This window comes from Branchiostoma belcheri, unplaced genomic scaffold (genome assembly GCF_001625305.1).
Source record: "Branchiostoma belcheri isolate BF01 breed outbred unplaced genomic scaffold, Haploidv18h27 scaffold29, whole genome shotgun sequence".
NCBI lineage: Eukaryota > Metazoa > Chordata > Leptocardii > Amphioxiformes > Branchiostomatidae > Branchiostoma > Branchiostoma belcheri.
Window position 1 is genome coordinate 768926 of NW_017803898.1, and position 22079 is coordinate 791004.

At 43.7% G+C, this 22079-nt stretch overlaps 1 protein-coding gene across 1 annotated transcript in view; it reads left to right on the forward strand.

The window, feature by feature from the left end:
- Positions 1-1335: 1335 nt before the first annotated feature.
- Positions 1336-22079, forward strand: part of LOC109472902 (IgGFc-binding protein-like) — a 39133-nt gene continuing 18389 nt past the window's right edge. The window contains exons 1-31 of the mRNA XM_019772768.1: positions 1336-1361; positions 1801-1841; positions 2841-3019; positions 3587-3781; positions 4166-4302; positions 4709-4808; positions 5201-5347; positions 5889-6123; positions 6579-6770; positions 7260-7468; positions 7956-8058; positions 11330-11380; positions 11604-11748; positions 12127-12217; positions 12584-12873; positions 13241-13536; positions 14013-14218; positions 14999-15122; positions 15381-15467; positions 15747-15973; positions 16437-16598; positions 16987-17108; positions 17402-17522; positions 18390-18558; positions 19100-19299; positions 19785-19917; positions 20094-20168; positions 20564-20667; positions 21057-21188; positions 21525-21592; positions 21828-21912. Of these exons, the coding sequence (XP_019628327.1) occupies positions 1336-1361; positions 1801-1841; positions 2841-3019; positions 3587-3781; positions 4166-4302; positions 4709-4808; positions 5201-5347; positions 5889-6123; positions 6579-6770; positions 7260-7468; positions 7956-8058; positions 11330-11380; positions 11604-11748; positions 12127-12217; positions 12584-12873; positions 13241-13536; positions 14013-14218; positions 14999-15122; positions 15381-15467; positions 15747-15973; positions 16437-16598; positions 16987-17108; positions 17402-17522; positions 18390-18558; positions 19100-19299; positions 19785-19917; positions 20094-20168; positions 20564-20667; positions 21057-21188; positions 21525-21592; positions 21828-21912 (4452 nt within the window). The remainder of the gene's footprint in view (positions 1362-1800; positions 1842-2840; positions 3020-3586; positions 3782-4165; positions 4303-4708; positions 4809-5200; positions 5348-5888; positions 6124-6578; positions 6771-7259; positions 7469-7955; positions 8059-11329; positions 11381-11603; positions 11749-12126; positions 12218-12583; positions 12874-13240; positions 13537-14012; positions 14219-14998; positions 15123-15380; positions 15468-15746; positions 15974-16436; positions 16599-16986; positions 17109-17401; positions 17523-18389; positions 18559-19099; positions 19300-19784; positions 19918-20093; positions 20169-20563; positions 20668-21056; positions 21189-21524; positions 21593-21827; positions 21913-22079) is intronic.

Below are 22079 nucleotides of genomic sequence, written 5' to 3' on the forward strand. Positions count from 1 at the left end.
GTACAACTACAACATTATTTGCTATGATGTTGTAGCAAATGATGTTGTAGCAAATGATGTTGTAGTACATGGTCTGGTGTGTACTACAACATCATTTGCTATGATGATGTTATTGTAGCAAATGATGTTGTAGTTGTACTACAACATCATTTGCTACAGCAACATCATAGCTGGTACCCTTCAGCGTATCGCACCAGCTATATTGTATCATAATGTATTACCCAGTACAATGATGAACACTTATAGCGTCTGGGTTTATAACTATGATACGCTTTCATTATTTAGGTTTGTTCATTATTTTTTTCCGGAGCAGTTGTTTCGTACTTAGAAGTTGAGTCTACCAGTTTATAAGTCATTTTGTACATCATGCATAGTCACATACATTTATAAATCTACTCATTTGTATCTAATGTATTGTGTAATGTCTTCACGTAACTGACAGTCGTCAGGAAAAAGAGCCGGAACACCAATACCTCAGTATCGTGTGATATTTACAAGGTAAAGAATTATCTGCGAAGAAAGTGTTTACTTAACTTGCACAGGCATTCATCCGTTCAACATATGTCATTCAGGTGGCCACTCCTTCAAACATAATTTCCTCGCGTGTCTACGTGAGAGGTTTGTACGCAAAACAATCCAGAAAAAAATACTTCACGTCACATAGCGTATCCCTGGTGTGCCGTTTGATCGCATCCACGCCTCAATCGGTCCTTTAATAAGTTTATCATTTGTGTATTGGTATTGAGTCACGAAAGCATTAGGTGATGTTTGCGTAACGTGGTCTATAGCAGCTTAGTGATTGCAGCGCCAACAATGCGGACTCCAGGGCAGATACCGAGTGGCTAAGACGACCAGCCTGTACGTGTTTGTGGTTTAATGTAAACCCTTGGGTTATTTTGACCCTCAGGTCAATAAGATGTCATTTCGATACGCCCCAAAAAGGTTATCTCATATAAACTTTAGGGGGTCATCTTTTTTCAAAACGTAATAACTTCTTACATTTTTTTTCGAATCTTGAGTACAATTTTGATGAAAGAAATGCTCATTTACAGAAAAGATGGCAGAAACGGGCAAATTCAAATGTAAAACTATGAAAATGAAACGTAATGGCAGTTATTGTAGAAGTACCCACCCCTGTTTACATGGATTGGTTTCTTCCTACGTCTTAAGAGTTTGAGACACCTGTTAGATCAGCTAGTACCGGGACTGACTTGTCCTCCGTCCCGACCGGTCCTGGAAAGTACAGGAGAAAGTTTATAATTTTTGTAACAGTTTTGACCGTACCCATCTAACACCATGGTGAGGTCTGTAGTTTTGGCGGTGTTGCTGCTCTACATGGCTACGGTTGCCAAACCAGCGAGGTAAGATACATGTGTTTTTTTTCGTCAATTTTCGTTGTCATAATATATACTGTATAGAAGATAGCCGATTATTAGTTTGTCGGGGTGTCTTTACTGTTACTCTTTCGTTGACTGAATGTCAGTCCTGACGGCTGAAGTAGTTTAGTTCCTTTCGTAAGAGTCTATAGGGTAAAACATACACGAAAATAAGACATGTTTTAACCATTTTATCCGATAAAGAGAACTTCTGTTATTCAGCACTGACTACTAATTATATGTTGCACGTGCACGTTAGAAGTGATTAAGACATGAGACGGTTCAATACGGGTAACCAATACTACCATTTTGTGAACGAATATGTTACATCGAGTAGGTAAATAGAACATAAAAAAGCTTTTAACGCAACATGTATTTCGACATCTTCTTTACGTACATGATCATTAAGTAAATTTTGTTACAGTCTCAACAAGAAGCCCGGGTTTCCTGCAAAGGTCTCTACAGGTAGGCCATTTAGTTTGCACGTCTTTTTGTTTAAGTGTTAGGCCATGTTGATTTGATTATATGGATGACATCCGCGCGCGCATGAATTTTCGGCCGTTTCCCCCCAAAAAAAGTTTTCAACCATACTTTAAATCGTACAAAACAGTTGCAAAATGAGCAAAAATATACCGTAAGTTACAAAAAAAATTAATAAAAACTATACCAATGTCGTAGAATGCCAAAATCAAACGAAAAAAGACGAAATTGTAAAGAAATGAACTTGAAGACTAGATTATTTGCCAAACCATATTCTGTGCCATTTGCTCAACCCTCATGACCACGTAGATTTCATAATGAAAAGAACTTTTTTTTTGCAAAACTTTTTTTTAATTCGCACGCGCGCATCAGTTTTGGAGCTCCCGGAGGATGTCATCCATATAATCAAATCAACATGGCCTTACTGTGGCATAGCGAAGGGAATTAACTACAAGTCGTTCCCATTGTGTGACTAGATGTTGAACATGAAGAACATTTGACAAAGGCTTAACGTACACCTGTGTATATATATCGAATTGAAACCTTGCCAAAAAGCATATAGACGTATTGAATATGCTTAATTCAAGCTAGCTGATGCATGTAATATTCAATAGCTTAATATCGTTTCATATCATAGACTTTGTCAAGGAACTACGTGATAAACAAAAACGGTCAAACGATTTAATTTCCCATGTTTGGTGAATATCATGCCCCACACACGTTAAGGAACCAACCACACCTTTGATAAAAGAGTTACATTGTAGGGCATGCCTCAATTTGCGATTGATCAAATTCTAGTCCAGACCTACTACAAATCATCCGAACAGAGGCCTTGCGAATTCCTGTGTGGCAAAGCCTCAAGATTCAACCTTAATAATGCGTAGACCAATGCTAATTTCGTAGCCATGGCTGTATCTTCAGTCAAAGAAATAAATAGATATAGATAAAGAATAAAACGTTATGCTAAATTTTGATTGTTCGCAGGTCTGAATGTCCGTGATAACCGTGGTACGGAGTTCGTGGTGGTGTTTACGGAGAACATGCTTCGTCAGCAGCACCCGCCTAAACTGTTCATCACCGGCACCGTGAGCCACGACACCGCTGTGACTGTGGAGGCGCCGTTCAAGGCCTTCTCACAGTCTCTCACTGTCAAGTTCGGACAGGTAGGAATCGATTTTACTTTACCCTAACCCTAACCCGCCTAAACTCTTCATTACCGGCACCGTGAGCCACGACACAGCGGTTACTGTGGAGGCGCCGTTCAAGGCCTTCTCACAGTCTCTCACTGTCAAGTTCGGACAGGTAGGGAATTTTTTTTTAATCAGCAGGCATTCAGCAGAACACTAGAAATGTAAAATAATAATGCAAACATGATACAAAGGGGGTGTAGAATATCATTCACATGAAGGGCTTGTTCTCGAGAATATTTTCAACTTTTGGCTCCTATTCTACTGCTTTCCACTATTTTGTGATTGATCTATTTTGCCGTTAAAAGTTCCCAGTTACCATGGCTAGCTAGTCTCTAACTCGATCTTCAGGAACAGCTTCCCTCCACGGACTCTAGAATTACTGAACTCTCTTTCTAACAAGTGTTTGATACAAGGCCACGTTCACTGCCATCTCCAAGCTAGTCACCTTATACTTTCCACCAACTTAGTTCAGTCCTAGAAGTGGTCTTTCCGCTTCCTTTCTGTGCTAACTGGCTAAAAACCGATCTATTCCCAACGCAGGTGTCGATAGTGGAGATCCCTCGTGAGATCGAGCTCCGCGGCACGACCAGGGCGTCTAAGGCTATCCGCATCACTTCTGACGCCGAGATCGTGGTTTACGGAGTGTTCACGGAGCAGGCCTCCTCAGACGCCTTCCTCGCGTTGCCCGTCGATGTTCTCGGTAACGAGTACTACACAGCTGGATACCACCCAAGGGTAAGCGGTGATGGAAACTTTACTTTACTTTGTTCATTCGCCTTTTACCATTCTTTTCAGTAACAAGTGGTGCACTACATCAATAGATAGTATTGTTTCTAGCTTCAAAGCGATCAAAGCTAGGTAGACACTTAAAATGTATGAAAACATGCTTTGCCTAGTAACGTTTTCTGTACATGATGGAAAATTGCATGTTTACCTTCGTCAAGAAGGTTATGTTTTCGGTAGCATTCGTGTGTGTGTGTGTCGACACGATAACACGAGTAGGCTTAGGCGTATTGTCTGGATATTTGATGATTTGGTAAACCTTGATGAGACTTCAAAATGATGAGACTTTGGGCCCACTGGATGCTTGTTTATTTGTTTGTTTTTGTTTACTTGCAGAGCGAGCCGGCAGAGTTTGCTGTGGTGGGTATAGAGGACGGGACGACCGTGACCATCACAACAACCCAGAAGGTCAAGGGCAACATTGACGGGCAGAAGTTCGACCGAGGGACCACCAGGAGCCTAACTCTCAACAGGTAACGTCAGCTTGTACACTTTGTCTACTTCTTAGTCTGGGTAACATCATATTTGTATATCGACTTGCTCCCTGGATTAGGAGCTGGTATGAGAGCCCCACTATGGTGAACTTTATTTACATTCCAAATGTAATCACAGGACGTAGTGACGGCACACTCATTTTTTTCAACTTATTGTCATGCTACCACTAACACAGAGGACAATACAGGACTCATGTTTACCTGAGAAAAGAGAGAAAAGTCGCGTAATGATTAGAGGCATGACAGAGCTCGAACCCAAGACCTCTTAGTTCCGAATTGAAAACTCCCTCGTTTCGCCTCGAACTTTTTGAGTCATCAATCAGACATTTTTCAGTCGTTGTTTTACGGACAAATTCTGAATTAACCCGTCTGTAATACCGCCCAGGATGGAGGCTATCCAGCTGCAGAGTGACCAGGACCTGACCGGATCCCACATCACGTCAGACAAGCCCGTGGCCGTCTTCAGCGGGAACAAATTCACAAACGTTCGTCATCTTTTTATTTCTGCCAACTAGGATGTTTTATTTAGTTAGACATTCTATAACATAGAGTAGCTTACTAGTGTAGAAAGGAATTCTGAATGAGTATTTGATTTTGGGTACCGTCCTGATGAAGATAGGCTCAAACCCACGGACCTGCTTTGTGCACATGTGTATCATTAGCTATCAATGAATCTTAACTTTTCATATACGGCACATGAAATCATTTTTTTAACCAAAGAATTCACATGCTAACCTTTTGGTAGTCCTGCTGTAGTCAAGATACTTGTGTGCCGTTGGTTCTGTGAAAGTTGGCTTGAAAACTCTATGGCATAAAAATCGTACGACGAACTATCATAAATATTGAACCGCGTGGCCCATGTTTGTGTTCTTTCAAGATTCCACAGATCAGCGGGACAGGTGACCACCTTGTTGAGCAGATTCCTCCCGTGAACACCTGGGGTAAGCGGTTCGTCACGGTGCCGCTGGAGGGCAGGACAGGCGGGGACATCTTCCGCATCGTCGCCGCTAAGGACAACACACAGGTACTGTTCTATCCAGAATCATCCAGAACTATCCAGAACCATAGTAAATTCGTATCCAGAACCGTGTTTTATCCAGAACAATATTCAGACACGCATATGGAAATACCAAGAACCGTGCCTCCGCAACGTCGCCGCCAATGACTACACACAGGTACTGATTCATCCAAAATTATCTAGAATAATGCTCAGGTACGTTTCTGGATAGTGTATCCAGAACCAAGTTATACTCTCCTTGTGCTTAGGGCACATTTCCGGTCGGGCAATTTCTAGGAACGAAAAGTATGATATAATAGACAAGAAACACAACAAAAATTGTTTATAAATAACAACGAGTACTATGTGCATATGTCCTGAATATGATTGTGTGTGTGTGTGTGTGTGTGTGTGTGTGTGTGTGCCGTGTGCGTGTGTGTGTGTGTGCCGTGTGCGTGTGTGTGTGTGTGCGATATATTTAACAGGCAAATTGATAATTCTATTAAGTTCCATAATTGAAGGATGAAAATTCAAGAGGAAAACATTCATACAACTTTTGTGTCATCAGGTCCAGTTCAGCGGCAGCCAAAGTCGCACCCTACAAGCCGGGGAATTCTGGGAGCTGGACATCCCATCAGACGAGTATCACGTGATCGAAGGCTCTGAACCAATCATGGTGCTCCAGTTCAGCAAGACGGGGCGCAACGTTGACCGCACGGACACTGACCCCTTCATGATGTATCTCCCGCCTGTCGAGCAGTTTGCCGCAGATTACGCTTTTTCCACTGCTGACCTCATTTCCGGTATGTGCAACGTCATTTCCGCCTTAAATGTATGTCGAAATCAATGTAGTACTTTATGTATTGTAAAGAACACTTCTTTACATTTGGAACCGCATATCCCACTATATGATATTGTAACTAATATCAATGAATGTCACAGGTACTTTACATTTTGGACCGCATATTTAGTAGTAACACATAGCTTCAGTGCACAGTGATCATAAATGCCCTGATGAAGATGACAGATGGTATCGAAACGTAGGCTCTTCTTAAATAAATGGTTGTAAATAGGGAAATTTGCATGCTATTCAATGTAGTTCAAGTTTTAACACCAAAGCCATTGCCAATTTACAAGTCGACGACCACACTATATTGCAACAAGAAGTAAAACATGAGGAAAAAGTACCCCTTTTCTTAGATTGTTAAAAGGAGGGGGCATTTGTGTCTTTACGGGAATTGATACTTGCTGATTCCAGGAACAACCAAGAACTACGTCAGCATCGTGCTAAGGACAGACGAGCTGGACGGGCTGCTATTGGACGGAGGAAAACTCCCAGAATCCACCACGTGGCACCCCATCCCGGACACGGACCTGTCTGCTACTGGGCTGATGGTCGCTCCCGGTACCCACACTCTCAAGCATACCTCACCTATCGTCACATTTTCAGGTATAGTTAACCCTTAATTGTATAGACCCCATAATGATACACATGTTATACCGGTACCCACACTTTCAAGCACACTTCGCCTATCGTCACATTTTCAGGTACATTCGACCCTACACTGTATAGAGTCGTCACAGCATGCATATGCTACAATGTGTTTGTAAGGACAAATGGATTGTCATAGCCACCACACGTACACAGACCACATCTGTAAGCTTTTACATGTGTTTAAAGGAGTGCTTGTCTGCTCAGTTGCAGTAGGCAACAAGGAAGTACAAGCGTTTGCCTTACATTGGTGGCAGCGGTGGGATCTCTAGTTACATATAAGAGATTACAGGTTGTAATAGGTTGTAGTAACCACCTTAAGGGTTTGTTTCTGACTGGAAAAGAAAATTTGATGGAACTTATTGGCATGATTATCATCTCGCAGCATTTTTGTGTTCACTTTGATTGAAGTAATACTTATACATTCATCGATATTTCATATTTCAGCCTTCATGTACGGGTTCTCGTACCCGGAGTCCTACGGCTACCCCGGCGGTCTGCGATTGGCTAAGATCGCAGCTCCGTGTCAGGTGACCCAGCCGACGCCGGCTGACGGTGAGGATAACGACTGTGATGGGCGGATTGATGAGGAGCTGCCTAATGGGATAGATGACGATGGAGACGGTCGCATTGATGAGGACCTGGCAGCTGATCCGGTAAGCATTTAGAAGCCTCCATCAAGCTTCAGAGGTTGCTCTATCAGGCTTCAGAGTAGAAATTGGCCAAATAATAGACGCATTTATCCTCTACGGACCCATAAAGCCTTCAGTAGCCTCTACAAGGCTTCAGAGGTGACTAGACAGAGTAGACATTCGCTAGATAGGCATGTTTAGCCTCTACCAGACTTCAGAGTCTGGAAAAAGCAGAAATTGGCCAAGTAGACATTCTTAGCCTCTATCAGGCTTCAGGGCTGTTGGAAAGAGTAGAAATTGGCCAGATAGACATACTAATACACTCTATACCATGGTTCAGAGGTGTCTGGAAAGAGTTGAATTGGCCATAAAGACAGTCAGATAACGTGAGCTTGTCCCCAAAAGTGTACAATTTTAGGGCAGCAAGCAGTAACTCCTTTAGTGGACTAACAAACAAAGAAACAAGACAATTCTAGAATTCTTGATGTCTGATTTTCTCTCTCATCTCCAGTGCGCAGGAGACCCATGTAAAAACGGTGGACTGTGCGTGGTGGACGGGAACCACTTCCGATGCGAGTGTCAGCCTGGGTGGCAGGGGCCGAGCTGCATAGACGGTAAGTACGATGGCCCAAAGAGACAATGTTTTCCTTTTCTCTTATGGGCCACCGTAGCTAGGTAGTGATACTAACCACATGTAGCTTGTGTATATGTATATGGGATAGAAATGCTTTTAGTGTGCGGTGTGTGGCGTAATGGTAGAGTAGGGGACCTTCCCAGTGTGAGTGGTTCAAACCTTACAGTCCTATGGCCGCTCCTGGGGTCGTATTGAGGTCCCTTGAGTCAGCGCTGAAAGGCACCCGCTCTAGACCCTTCCTCAATATGTTGTAAGCTCCTCACAGTTCAGCCCTTGGAGTAGCCGGCCCAACCAATACAATGCTTCAATGCTGTCTCGAGCTCCCATGAAGAAAGTAGAGAATCTGTAGACTGTGGCCAATGTTTTAAAGTTCTCTACTCCCCCATTCCACCAAAAGTGGTCAAAAGTTCACAAATTGTCCATAAGGACGGTGACCTTAAGAATTCTGTAAACTGAACGTTCAGAGGCTACCAGGATGTTGACAAATTCTGCATCCCCAATTTCTTCTCCAGAGAAATAAAGCAGCGCTACGTGCCGATCACAAGCGAACCCTAAGCTGTGTTTGTAAGCATTAGCCACGGTTCCAGAGGGTCAAACCGGTGTCCTCGGCAAAACACACACAAACACGTCAAACGACTGAGTTTTGTTTGGGCAGCGATTTGTCCAAACCTCGGGAAGTGTACTCAATGCTGTCAAGTTAAGAGCCGCCATGTGTAAAGGAACGTAGTCCATTTGTCATGTATAGTTTATAGATTTGTCGTTTCACTAGGGTAGAGTTTATCGCCACGAATAACAACTTACTTATCGAGACTTGGTGAAATTCTTAAGTAGTCTTAAATAGCTGCACTTGAAGCCATTGAGGACGATATATACAATTGGTTAAACATAATTGAGTTGAGGAACATTAAAAACAGATTCTGAGTACTGGTGTTTAATACATCGTATAGATAAATGCAGTGGGATCTTTAACGAGGGACCTATCGCTTTATGTCCCATCCTATAGGACGTCCCTAACCGAAGCTAGGTAGTCATTTTCCCAGAGTCGTGAAAATAGATGGTTTCCCAAGGACACTGGGGCCTACCAGGGATTTGAACCCCAAACCTTCAGATTCTCATTCAACAACCCTAACCATAAAGCCACCATGCCACTTTACCATACATATGCTGTAATAACAGTTTGGGGATCATAGCACTGTGTTGTAAAATATGTGTCGAGAATGGGAACGGAAATGCCACAAAGTATGTAGCACCAAGTTCTTTATTAACTCCGCCCAACTCTCTAAACGTCACCAGTGTCATGGGTGATCAGAGTGGCTTACACTAGTATAATGGAATAGTCCTTCTGGTAGCCTGTTGTTTAGGAAACGGTACATACTCATTTACCACATTCCAACAGACGGTCTTCGCCGGAAATCTCAGGATCTAAGGAGAAAGTTCATATTGAAAGCCTTTTCTAACAGAAAATACATGAACTAGCATGTTACTAAGCCTTGATAATACTTTAAAACTATAGTATATATACTTCAACGTAACAAGGGACTAGGGCACGCAAACAAATACTTATGGTCAGCGTGAAATACCCGGTCTGCAAGCTCTAACGTACCGTTAAATCAAGGTTGTGATCAATTTAAAAACTGTCTTGTTTGAAAGGTCGTTCTTGCTAAAAAAATGTCACCCAGAAGAGTTTGTGGATTTTGCATTTCAACGATCATTGCTCAAAATGGCATGGTACTCGTACTATAGTACTTTGAACCAATTAAAAGGACACGAGGCCCTATAGTAAACGTTGCAATTCTTTAGTAAATGATTACGATCTTACCAGAAGGAGTTTGATTGGGACAAACCTAACAAGAAACTCTTCTAATGGTACAAACGTAGCCTATGAACTTTCAAACATGTCTGACTGAAAAGTAGAGCTCGGGTTGCAACCAATTGAATTATACTGGTAACCAGGAATTCATGAAGTCTATACAATACTTTTCATTGTGTAATATGATGTAATCATTGCATCATGTGTTTTGTTCGAACAGGATCTAGTAATTCAATTTTGTCACGCCTAGGAAATGTTTGAATTGACTCTTTTGTGCATCAACATTCCAGCAATGCTACAAATGTCAATACGAACTACACGAACCATGAAATACTAGATTGCATCAGACAAAATAAGGAAAAACTTCAATAAAAGTTGTTGGAACAGGATTTACTAATTCCATTTTATCTCAGATTACGAAATAGCTAAATAGATTCTTTATACACTGACGTTTCAACAATACCGCAGTGTAAATACGACTAACACGAACTCTGAAATATTTGATTGCATCAGACAAAAATAAGGAAAAAAACTTAGAAGTTGTTCAAACAGGATTTAATAATTCCAGCTTTATCACGTAGATTAAATACCTGAACATATTCTTTGTACACTGACATTTCAACAATACCGCACTACGGTGTCAATACAAGCAACACGAACTTTTGATTGGGTCAGACAAAAATAAGGAAAAACGTATAAGTTGTTGAAACAGGATCTGGTAATTCCAGTTTTAGCACGCAGATAAAATATGTGAATAGATTCTTTGTACAGTAATGCCGCAGTGTCAATACGGACTGCACGAACCACGAAATATCTGATTGCTTCAGACAAAAATAAGGAAAAACATTTAGTGATGAGTCATTGCATGGATAAATGCTTTAACCCTGTAGTATGTTGAACACATACTTTATAAACAAGCGGCTTAAACCTATTGTTCTAAAGTAGGATGTGGATCTGACCTCACGGTTAGATCGTGTGGGAAGAGTTTACACAAAACGTGCTTTTTCGTGATGCAGCTAGACGCGTGTACCTTCTAGGGTCACTGGACTCTGACCCCGTGTACACATGGAGTGGGTGGTTTACCAGAATCTGCCCACGTGTACGTGAGGGCACAGTAGTATTACTCCCATGCACTGTACACACATGTCAATCTCAAATGTACAATTATAACGGTCAAACACAGATGTTAATAGCTGGCAATGCATGGCACTCCTTTTTGCCATCTTCGTGCAAGAAGTTTTTGTTTTCGGTGTGATTGCTTGTTTAGTTCACATGTGAACACTGTACTAGCAAGAAATTATGTCAAAGGTCCCAGAAAAGGGTACCTCATTTCCTGTCTATATGCATGTCTGTAAAAACATGCAGAGATAATTTGCGAGAAATTAATGATAATGAATAAAGAGATTTCTTGATTTCTAATTGCTGTAACTTCTTCCTACAGTTGCCCCATTCGAGGATATCTGTCTGGGGACCACAGCCTGTGCCCGATCAGGTGCGGACTATGTTTCTTGCAAACGGTAACAATTACAAAAGAAAGCTCTTTAATTATAACTTAGTCGATCGAATTTTCTAGTTGCAAACATCGTTTTAACCATTCTTAATACTGTGTACTTTGGTCTTAACACTATCAGCTTGTCAGAATGGTACGCAGACTATACTAATGTCTTACTACAATGCATGAGTGAATTTACAAATGATGTGAATATTTACAATAGCTGGGGCGTCTTGTCGTGCCTGGGGAGACCCGCACTACATCTCGTTTGACGGGACGAGGACAGACTTCATGGGGACCTGCACCTACACACTGGCGGAGCGGACTGAGGAGCCGGCCTTCAGGGTTGCGGCAAAGAACGAGCACAGGTAGGCTCATCTACACTAGTCCCTGGGTAGACAAATATGATACAGTCTCTTAGCAAAATCGTGATTCTAGCACTCTCACAAGTCACTCAGAACTGATTCTGAGACCCTATTGGGCTGATTCCTTGGTGACAAGCAACCCCAGTCTCTTATTGGTAGTTCTAGATTTTCAAACCAGTATCCTAGCTTTTGAAGCTTCAGATTGAAGCCAGAATACTAAGGAAGGGTCTAAGGGTCCCCATAAAACCCGAGACAGTGAAAGGTTGTCTTTAGCAGACTAAAAAAAACCATAGATTGCCATAAATGCAGAACACTGTCACTTGATACTTTCTATGATTTTCAATAAAAAAGACGCTTAGAGGAATTTTGTTTTCCCAACAGGAACGGTCGGAACCACGTGTCGTATGTAGGCAGGGTGACTGTGGAGGTGTACGGACAGAAGATCACCGTGTCAAGGAACAACCGGGTCGCGGTACGACAAATAACATTCTCACCATTTATATGGCATAAAATGTTGCCATGCACCATGATAATAGCCTAGAGCACTTGCTTTGCATGCGGTAGTTGGTGGGTTACATTCCCTAACCGGGACTTTTGAAAATGTTGCTAATACTTAGCACTACGTAGCACTCATGACCAACACTTAGAGCTTTTACATAGTGCTGTTGCAGTACCTGTGCTTGCATAGCAGTGTGACCCAAGGGCTAAATAACGGAGATAGGCGCAACCTTATACACTATAGGGTGTTGATAGGACGTCAACTTTAAAAGTTTGTCGATAAGCCAGGGATATTTTGGAAAATGTAACGACCCTGTTTTATTTTTTTAAATACACGTAGATCAACGACATCCCAGTGGCCCTCCCAGCATGCATCGGGAGCAAGGCCGGAGTGCGCATGAGCGGAAGGGACGTCATCATCTACACGGACTTCTGCCTCCGGGTCACGTACGACGGGAACCACGAGGTCAACCTGGAAGTGCCGAACCACCTGATTGACCAATCACGAGGCATGTGCGGCAACTTCAATGGGGACCGCTCGGATGATCGACAGCTGCCGGACGGTAACCTAGCAACGAGCCAGGCAACGTTTGGAGACAGCTGGAAAGTGGGAGACATCATAGACGCAAGGTGTGATAAAATAAATTTCCCTTCACCAAGCTGTTAAGTATCATATATATGTATGGATTTAAAAAATGAATGAATGAACTTTGTTGCTTGACGTATGTATGGCAAGGATGACAAAGCAACCAATACAATAAATTCTATTCTATTATAAGAATAGACTGGTATCAAGTTGTATTGCTTTCATTGAAACTCAACATATTGCAGCATATATTGTACGTCCAAAAACGGTTCGGTGGTTCCAGTAAGATCTAACCCTTATGAAAAGTTCCAGAATCTGCCCGAGGGCCATTAGGAATTAGAGAATTCAGGAAGCGGAGGATTGCATACTTCCCTGAAGTCTAAAATCTCCAATTTCTTTACTTGTTTCCAGTTGCCCTGCTGAAGACACCCCGGAGATAACCTTCGACCTATCGCAAGTCGACGCCGGCCTGTTGCAGACAGTGGAGAGCACCGACCAGTGTGGAATGATGCTGGACCCTAGCGGACCTTTCGGGAACTGCCACGAGATGGTCGACCCCAAAGACTACTACGACGCATGCGTGTTTGACATGGCCTCCCACGAGGGGACCCTTCCCGAGCTGCTTTGCGAGAACATCCAGGCGTACTCCGACGCATGCGTGGATGAGGGGGTGCCTCAGCCGAGCTGGAGGACTGACTCCTTCTGTCGTAAGCAAAACGCATTCAATCATTCCCTGGTGACAATAGGACAATAAAGGAATACGATCCACTTTCTTAAAAAGCCCACTACACTTGTTACTGCGAGTTGAGGACAGGCCAAACGCGAGGCATGTTTAGCATGTCCAGTCCTAGTCTGTCTAAAACTCTGCTCCCTACCAGCCTCAAGTAGGGAGCTAAGAGGTGGCACATTGGCGCTTTCCAGCGAATTCTATCCTTAACCTTAAGGCCAACTAAAGGCTTGAAAATGGTAGCCATAGCCTCTACTACATCTGGGTCTTCCTACAAGAATAAGGATCGTATAATTCGGCCAAAAGGCATAAAGTGGCCAGGAGAGTCAGTTTCCGGACTTATGTTACAATGCTATTGGCAGATGTTTCTATGGCATCCCTACAACTGAACTTCTCTTCCCTTCCCTTCTGGACTTGAGGACCCCATTAACTCTAAAGTTCTCTGTTGTGTTTTAGCGATGCGATGCCCTCCGATGTCCGAGTACGCGCCCTGCGTGAGCGCCTGCCCGGCCACCTGTGCGGACCTGCAGGCGGAAGAGAAGTGCAGCCCGGCCGAGCCGTGTGTGGAGGGCTGCCGGTGTCTGGACGGGTTCGTCCTGAGTGGGGAGATCTGTGTGCCAGCCGAGCAGTGCGGGTGCTGGACGAACGGCAGGTACCACAGGGTGAGTAGTGAAGAGGTCCAAAATAGATTCTTCCTCAAATATCATACGTCTGCGATGTTGGCCACCACTTCTCTCCAGCTCTTGTTCCATAGAAAAGTGACTGAACCACAGTCGTGAAGGTGAGAATGAAGAAGACGTCCAAAAACTAAATATCATCGTTGTAGAGGAAACATTGAAAATCAATTGACAGTAATAAGAGTAGTGGGTGGGTCATGATTTCTGAAGACCAGAACGACGCTAAAGTAAACGGGTAAGTTGTAACATGGAGGGCTGCCGCTGTCTGGACGGGTTTGTCCTGAGCGGAGAGATATGTGTGCCAGCCGTGCAGTGCGGCTGTTGGACGAACGGGAGGTACCACAGGGTAAGTAGATCACCCCCCCCCCCGCCGACGTCAAGTACCACAGAGTGCCACAACGCAAAAGCCAGCATACCTATAGGGGGCAGTGTATTTGGGGGCACAGCGGATAGTGGGTCGGCTGCGTGAGTCGGGGGCCGGTTATAACTTCGCTCGCTGCTTCACGAGTCTGATCCAACTAATAGCGTAAAGACATAGAAATGCACGTGTCAGCACATAGTGAGTGGGTCATAATACCTGTCGATGATCATGACTGCAACGTCATCTGGTGAGACGTCACGTTTGGGATCGCATCCTCGTCACAGCACTCTAGATCTGCTATCGCTGAGGACGTTGGTGATAAAAAGACAGGTTTTGAATGACTTTCAAGTGTACCAATACGCTGAAATGTTATCCTCTGAAATGTTATCGTATGTCCTAATTAGCTGAACGACGAGTGGTCCGAAGGAGACCAGCAGTGTACGTGTGAACAGCCCGGAGACATCAGGTGTGTGCAGGCCGCCTGCCCGCCGGGGTCTCATTGGAAACTGGACGAGGGATGCCAGCCGGGTAAGGGGGGCCTGTGTGTTGGGGTTATCTTATATATAGCCAAATAGCATTGATCATATAGATGCGCCGTACATCGTAGTATTTATCAATACTCGTACTACTATCTGGAAGTGGGCGACACACTACAAATTAACTCGATGGAGGCCTGGCAAACTACCGTCTCGCCGTATTAGCTTCACGCTGAAACAAACAATTTATCCAAATTGGGATGTTATATTTGAATGGATTCTGAATTACACTTTTTCTCCACTGTTCTAGATGCCCCATTGATGGCTGACGACCCTGGCGCAAGCCAAGGGGTGACGGAGACCAACGAATGTCTGGGAACACTTTTCTGTCCCTCAGGTAAGCCTAAAACTGCATCTCTGTCCTATCTTGTCGCCATGCCTTTTGTGTAGAAGAAGACCACTCGTCCAAGAGTAACACTAGTACTTTGCATTGGTTCCCTATGTGGTCGTAGTCGACAGGTTTGGCTGTGTCTTGTGAAATCTGAATTCATCTGTCTTGCTTCGTCCACAATGGGTGCTTTTTGTATAAGAAGACCACTTGAAAAGAAAAATTTTCCTCGAGTCGGTTCCCTAGTGGTCGTCTTAGACAGGTTTACTGTATTTTGTGCCATTACAGAATCCAGCAACTGCACGGCATGGGGAGATCCGCACTACATCACGTTCGACGGGAGGAAGTACAACTTTATGGGGAAGTGCAAGTACGTCATGGTGCAACACCGTGATTTCCGCGTGGCGGCGCGCAACGCGCAGCACAACAGCAACGCCAGGGTGTCCATGGTGGATGTGGTAGAGCTGAACCTGTACGGACACAAAGTAGAGATTCTCCAGGGCCTTCTGGTCAAGGTAATTATAGAATGATAAACTTTGATACGTTTATTTAACGCGTGCAAAAGCAGATAACCTTGAGCAAAACGCGCAGCACAACAGTAACGCCAGGGTGTCCATGGTGGACGTGGTAGAGCTGAACCTGTACGGGCATAAGGTGGAGATTCTACAGGGCCTTATGGTCAAGGTAAATAAACATTTTAGTGTCTGTCTGTCTGTCTGTCTCTCTTCAGCATTTACCTACTTTGCAAGGATTCTAGGAATCGCACGAAAATTCGTCTTTTGGACAAAATCGGATGCAAAGCAATGCAAATGTTGACTTGACTTAACGGCATGAAGAGTGATGTTTTTGTAAATTTACTACATTTCTGGAAGGATTGACACAACACCTGACTATCACCTCTTCGAGATGTCAAACACTCTCACCGGGAAAGACCCTGCTCAATGATGTAACATTATCTCTTTTTTATACCGTCCTTAGGTTGACGGCGTTCTCCGGACCTTGCCGATCTGTATCGAGGGAAGGGTGTCCATCCAGCTGAGCGGGAAGTATGTAGTCATCACCACAGACATGTGCTTCAGCATGGCGTTCGACGGAGACAACCGCCTGGTCATCAACCTGCCGGACATCTATGGTGACGAGGTAACGAAATTTCGTAATGAGAATTAAACTGTTCTCAAAGAAAAAAGAGAAATTGACTCACAGGAATTTTAGACAGAATTAACTCTTAGTCTTCATCAGCTTTCTGACCCGAGTGCTGTAGACATGTGATTTTTGTCTCCACGCGTGACATTAGCACTGGGGTCAAAGTTTGGCGGAAGTCGGTACCGCCCCCCGGTCCCGGTTGGTAGAAAGTTGGTATAAACCCTTAGGTTTCCGTCTAATTCGGTAACAATTGTCTATTTGCCAAGTATGCCGACGGCTAATTACATACGACAACTGTCTGGTAAACATATAGTACTACTATTACGTTTGCTATTATAGGGTTTGCCATTTGATGAAAGCTCCTCTCATATGTCAATCTAACTAGGTTGAGGGGATGTGCGGTGACTACAACGGAAATGGGGATGACGACAACAAGATGCCGGGCGGCGGCCTTGCAAGGGATGCTCTGGAGCTCGGAAACTCCTGGGTCGCTCCGGACGATACTAGGTAAGGATCCAATAACCTTGCGGAACTTGGGCAAGATGCTAGGGGGCTCAAACTTTTGTCGCTTCTTCCTGGCCACAAGAGGTATCTGCCATGCAAAATTCGTGACCCAAACATCATAAGATATCAAAACTGGATGCTCCACTGCAGTACCATAACAAGCCGATTGGGAACCCAAAATCTAATCATCTTGAAGCCCCTTTGAGACCTGTCCATCTTCAAAGTTTCATGGCAATTAATCCAGTTATCGTGCTAAACCACATACACAAATACAACCGTCTGTTCTTGTCCCCCAGCTGCCCTGCTATCACCCCGGAGGAGACCTTTGACCTGACCGAGGCTGACCCCGCTCTAGTCCAGCAGTATGAGGACGTGCATCTCTGTGGACAGCTGACGGACATCACGGGCGTCTTCCGGGTTCGTTTGTTTATTTTATTCACATTGATTTTTGAGCATTAGATAAGAATCACTTGTTGTGCGTATGTGAATCCGCTGCTCATAAAACATAATACAACTGTAAACATAAAGATGACATAAAATATAACATAAACATAATTAAAATGAAAGTAGCTGGCGCACCGATACCTATAGCGTTAATGAGATTGGTCAAATCTTCCAGAGTGATGAATATAGTTCAACACAATATCAAAGATACGGCAGTTAGTAGATGGGATTTGTTTCTAGTTGAGATGAATGCAAATGTGTAAAGATCCATTGGTAATGAAGTACAGTCTAGCCCAAGCATTAAAATCATGTCTACAGTGGCTACCTGTCAATGAGAGGATTCGATGTTCTTGCTTTGATAAAACCAAGAAAAGTATACCCTCTATGCTACCAGGCTTCTGAAGCAGATTGAAAGAGTAGAAATTGATCAAAAAGATAGAGACATTGTCAGAGGTTCGGAGTGGCAAGCTCCTTCAGCAGACCAACTTCCCTGGCATGTTATCTGTCTATTTAGCCAATTTCTTACTCTTTACGCCCGCTTCTAAGCCTGGTTCAAGCTGAAATATATTATATCGACTTAAACAGACAATCTTACACCTTAGTTTATAAGGCCTACCACCAGGAGTTTAAAAAATTCCAGACCCCGGGGAAGACCACTCAAGAAGTGGAAAGACCAGATTCAGAGTGACACAGGGCTTACCCTAAGAGAAGCTGAGACTATTACCCTTGATAGAGCTAACTGAAGAAACCGGAAAGCAAGGGGCCAGTACCTGGGGCATGGCCTGTGCACATAGGCTAACTCTAGATTTGCGACCTGACAAAATCTTGTACGCTTTTCAGGACTGCATCAAGGTGATTGACCCTGAGGAGTATTTCGGCGCATGCGTGTACGACCTTGCGGCGAATGGTGGAGACCAGACGAACCTGTGTCACAACCTGCAGGCCTACGCCGACGCATGCGCAGCTGCGGGGCTGGAGCCGCCAAAGTGGCGAAGAGACGACCTCTGCCGTAAGTATCGAACTCTGATGAATGAAATAGGCCGATCCTGATTGTCTATCACAATTAGCAGTTTAACTAATGAGAGTATAGCAATTTTTGGTTTGACCAATTTGAGAATTGCAAGAGCAGAATAAACAATCGACTGGTCTTGTGACGTCACATTATGCAGATGACACACTCGTGACTCGTTGAGCAGCGGTTCATAGGTTTCAGAAACTCTGTGGCTTCCGTCATTTCTTGAGGGATGGTTGCAATATCTTGTATAATATAGACGGCCTCTTTAATACCTCGTGCAAAGAAGTCTGGTTCTGTGTGCAAGATTTCCCTTTGGTATAATGAGACCGAATGCCAGGCGATTGTATGTATGTGTTGACAAATTACAGTTAAGACTTGCTTCATGATATCCGTATTTCCCAACTCTCTCCAGCCACCTCCCGAAGCCTGGTAGAGGCTACCGACATCCAACAAGCCTACAGAAGATACAGAATATTAGATGAAGAACTGACTTAGCAAACCCACATTTCAATCCTATCTTCTGCGTATTTCCCAGCGCTGAGGTGCCCACCCAACAGCGAGTACTCTTCCTGCATGACTCCCTGCCCACGCACATGCGCAGAGCCGAACGCTCCAGAGACCTGCAGGGGCGCATGCGTGGAAGGGTGCCGGTGCGAGATCGGTTACCTGCTGAGCGGAGACCGGTGCGTTCCCATGAGCGACTGCGGCTGCGTCAGGGGAGGCAGCTACTACAAGGTAGATATCTATCTAGTATCTATATTCTAATCTCCAAGCAGATCATGCGGTGTCAAGGTGTCCATTAGCCACCGGTGACACTCCTCTGGCAAATGTATACTGCCTTGCCACCGAATGATCTGCTTGGAGATTATCTCCATCTATCTCTATCTATGTATTTATCTCGGTAGATGCCTTTTCCAAGGCCTGCCAGGGATTCGAACCCACATAGGACAATTATGTCTGTCCTTGGTGCTGAACACTATCCAATCTATCTATCTACCAAAAGCATGGTCGCCCACTCCGTTTCGTAGCCCTTGGGCCACAATTGTGCAATCACTACTAATTATCCGTCCATGTATCTATTTATCTATATATCTATCTTCATCTAGCTATCTACATGTAATTTTATCTGTCTGTAGCTATCGGTCCATCTAGCCTAGCCTATCTAGTCTAGTGTACTCTGTATTTTTCTGTGTTCTAACAGAGGCTTCTGCTAATTTCAGCTTGATGAGAAGTTTGTATTGGGAGACGAGGAGTGCACCTGTCTGGCCGGGGATGAGGTCATGTGTGCCAAGATCGCCTGTCCGCACGGACAAACATGGACCCTGAAGAACGGACATTGGTCCTGTCAGCCTGGTGAGTTTTTATGGAGGTATTGTTTTGGGCCTGTCTATATCTGTATTCGTGTCTGTTTCCACATATTTATGGTCAGCACAACATACACACACAAATAGCAACAACAGTTCAATAATATAAGAACACTTGTACTTGACATCTCTTTAAAATCTCTCTTTTTTTATGTTCCTACGTAGATGTCAGCCCAGTTATGGACGACAGTGCCGTTGCTCCCCAACAGGCACAGTGTGACTTCGCCTGCCCACGCAGCGGTATGTGTTCACTCTTTGTATATACTACATATTGCCTAGGTCTACACAAAATTGATTCAGACAGGTATGGGCTTCGTTAGACAGATAGGTATTGGGGCTTACATTGTGAAGGAAACCCAACCATTCATCAAACCTGCTAGCCTGAAAACCAGCCTTGGTCCGCTCCCAAAAAAGGACCTATAGCTAACAAGGCTGTATAATTCAGGCTACAAGTATGCTTGTATTACCAAATATTGTACATTTTAGGTTTATAGGAATGGTCAGTTATATTTTACTTGACAAAGTATATATGTAACGTTATCCATTTTCTATACTTCTGTTGTGACCTGTACTTCTGTGTCAATTATGGTCTTCATTCATTCATTTTATATTTTCTTTTGCACCTTTGACTTCAGAGGGAACGTGCAAGGCTTGGGGAGACCCTCACTACACCACGTTCGACAACCTGAAGTTCAACTTCATGGGCGCCTGTACCTACACACTCGCACAGTACACACAGGTGAGACCGCTAATATGGAATCATCATATTAAAAAACAGTAAGAAGTGTTTGCAATATCATTTTTACCAGTGGTTAGTGAGTCTGACACTGGTTTAAGAGGTTGGGAGTTTGAATCCCGGCTGTTGCTCATCCGACACACACACTACTGGGTCGCAATCCATAGGATATGACGTTAGGCCACCCTAGTATCCAATCCTTCTTGTCAAAAAGAGGTGGATTTACCCCTACAATGATTGAACCCTTAAATATCATACATGTTGCCTGTCTCAACCAGTGGAAGAAGAATTATAGCTCTTTAGTGAACTTAACTGGTGCAAGATCATTCAGTTAAGGAGATAACTTGACCACTTTCAAGTTTAATCTAGTCTAAGTGCACACTCTGTTTCAGGGGCAGAGAGCCTTCCACGTGGCAGCTAAGAACGAACACCGTGGTAACAACGACAGGGTGACTTTTGTGGAGAAGGTTTATGTTGATGTTTACGGTCACCGCATCACACTGGAGAAGGGACACAAAGTCTATGTAAGTCTCACTGTTGGAATAGATGTTATAGACTGAGATGGTTTACAACGTCTTCTGGCCATATAGCAAATGGTATTGTATGCAAATAGCCTCGTGTCTTCATCCTCAAGTGTTTTTTTTTCGTCAAATTTATAACTTTCAAATGTGGTCTTACAAAGTTCTTCCACAGTGCTTAGAAAAAAAAAAAAAAAATGCTGTACAGCATTTTTCGTCTTTTCTGAGCACGCACTGTGGAAGAACTTTGTAAGAATTTTCATATACGGTTTATGCATGTGTAAAGATAGCACATCACATGGCCTTTGTGTACTGTGCCTTACCGCAGAGTTATCTTTCCAGGTTGACGGTGTGATGAGGAATGTCCCCGTCTGTTTGCCAGAAGGCATCACCATTAAAAAGAGCGGCAGGTAAGGGTTGTAGCAGGAGTTCGTCAAATAGTCATTGAAGCCAAATTTAAGAAGAACAGTTTCAAGTCGTTCAGACAGCACAGCAATGCCCCTTAGCCATCATAAAGTCTCAACTATTATCAAAGTATCAATGTTTCATATTCATCAACTGTGTCGCCGAACAAGATATCATGATCATGAACTATCAAATGCTCATTACGTATCAGTAACAAAGGTGTGTCAATGCTGTTTGTAGGTGGACCGTATTGGAGACAAACTTCTGTCTGGAAGTCAAGTATGACGGAGACAAGAAGGTGGATGTGGGACTCCGCAACGCTATGGTAAGTACTGAAGTGAACAAGGTACTGCCATACTTGTCGTAAGACAAATGTATGCAACATAGAATTGAGACTGTGCTGGAAATGCTTGTCATAGAACCTTCTCGGTTGCTTTTATCATGGTGTAAGCAAAGCCTCTAAAATTACTTGTCACTCTAAAATATCTTTTT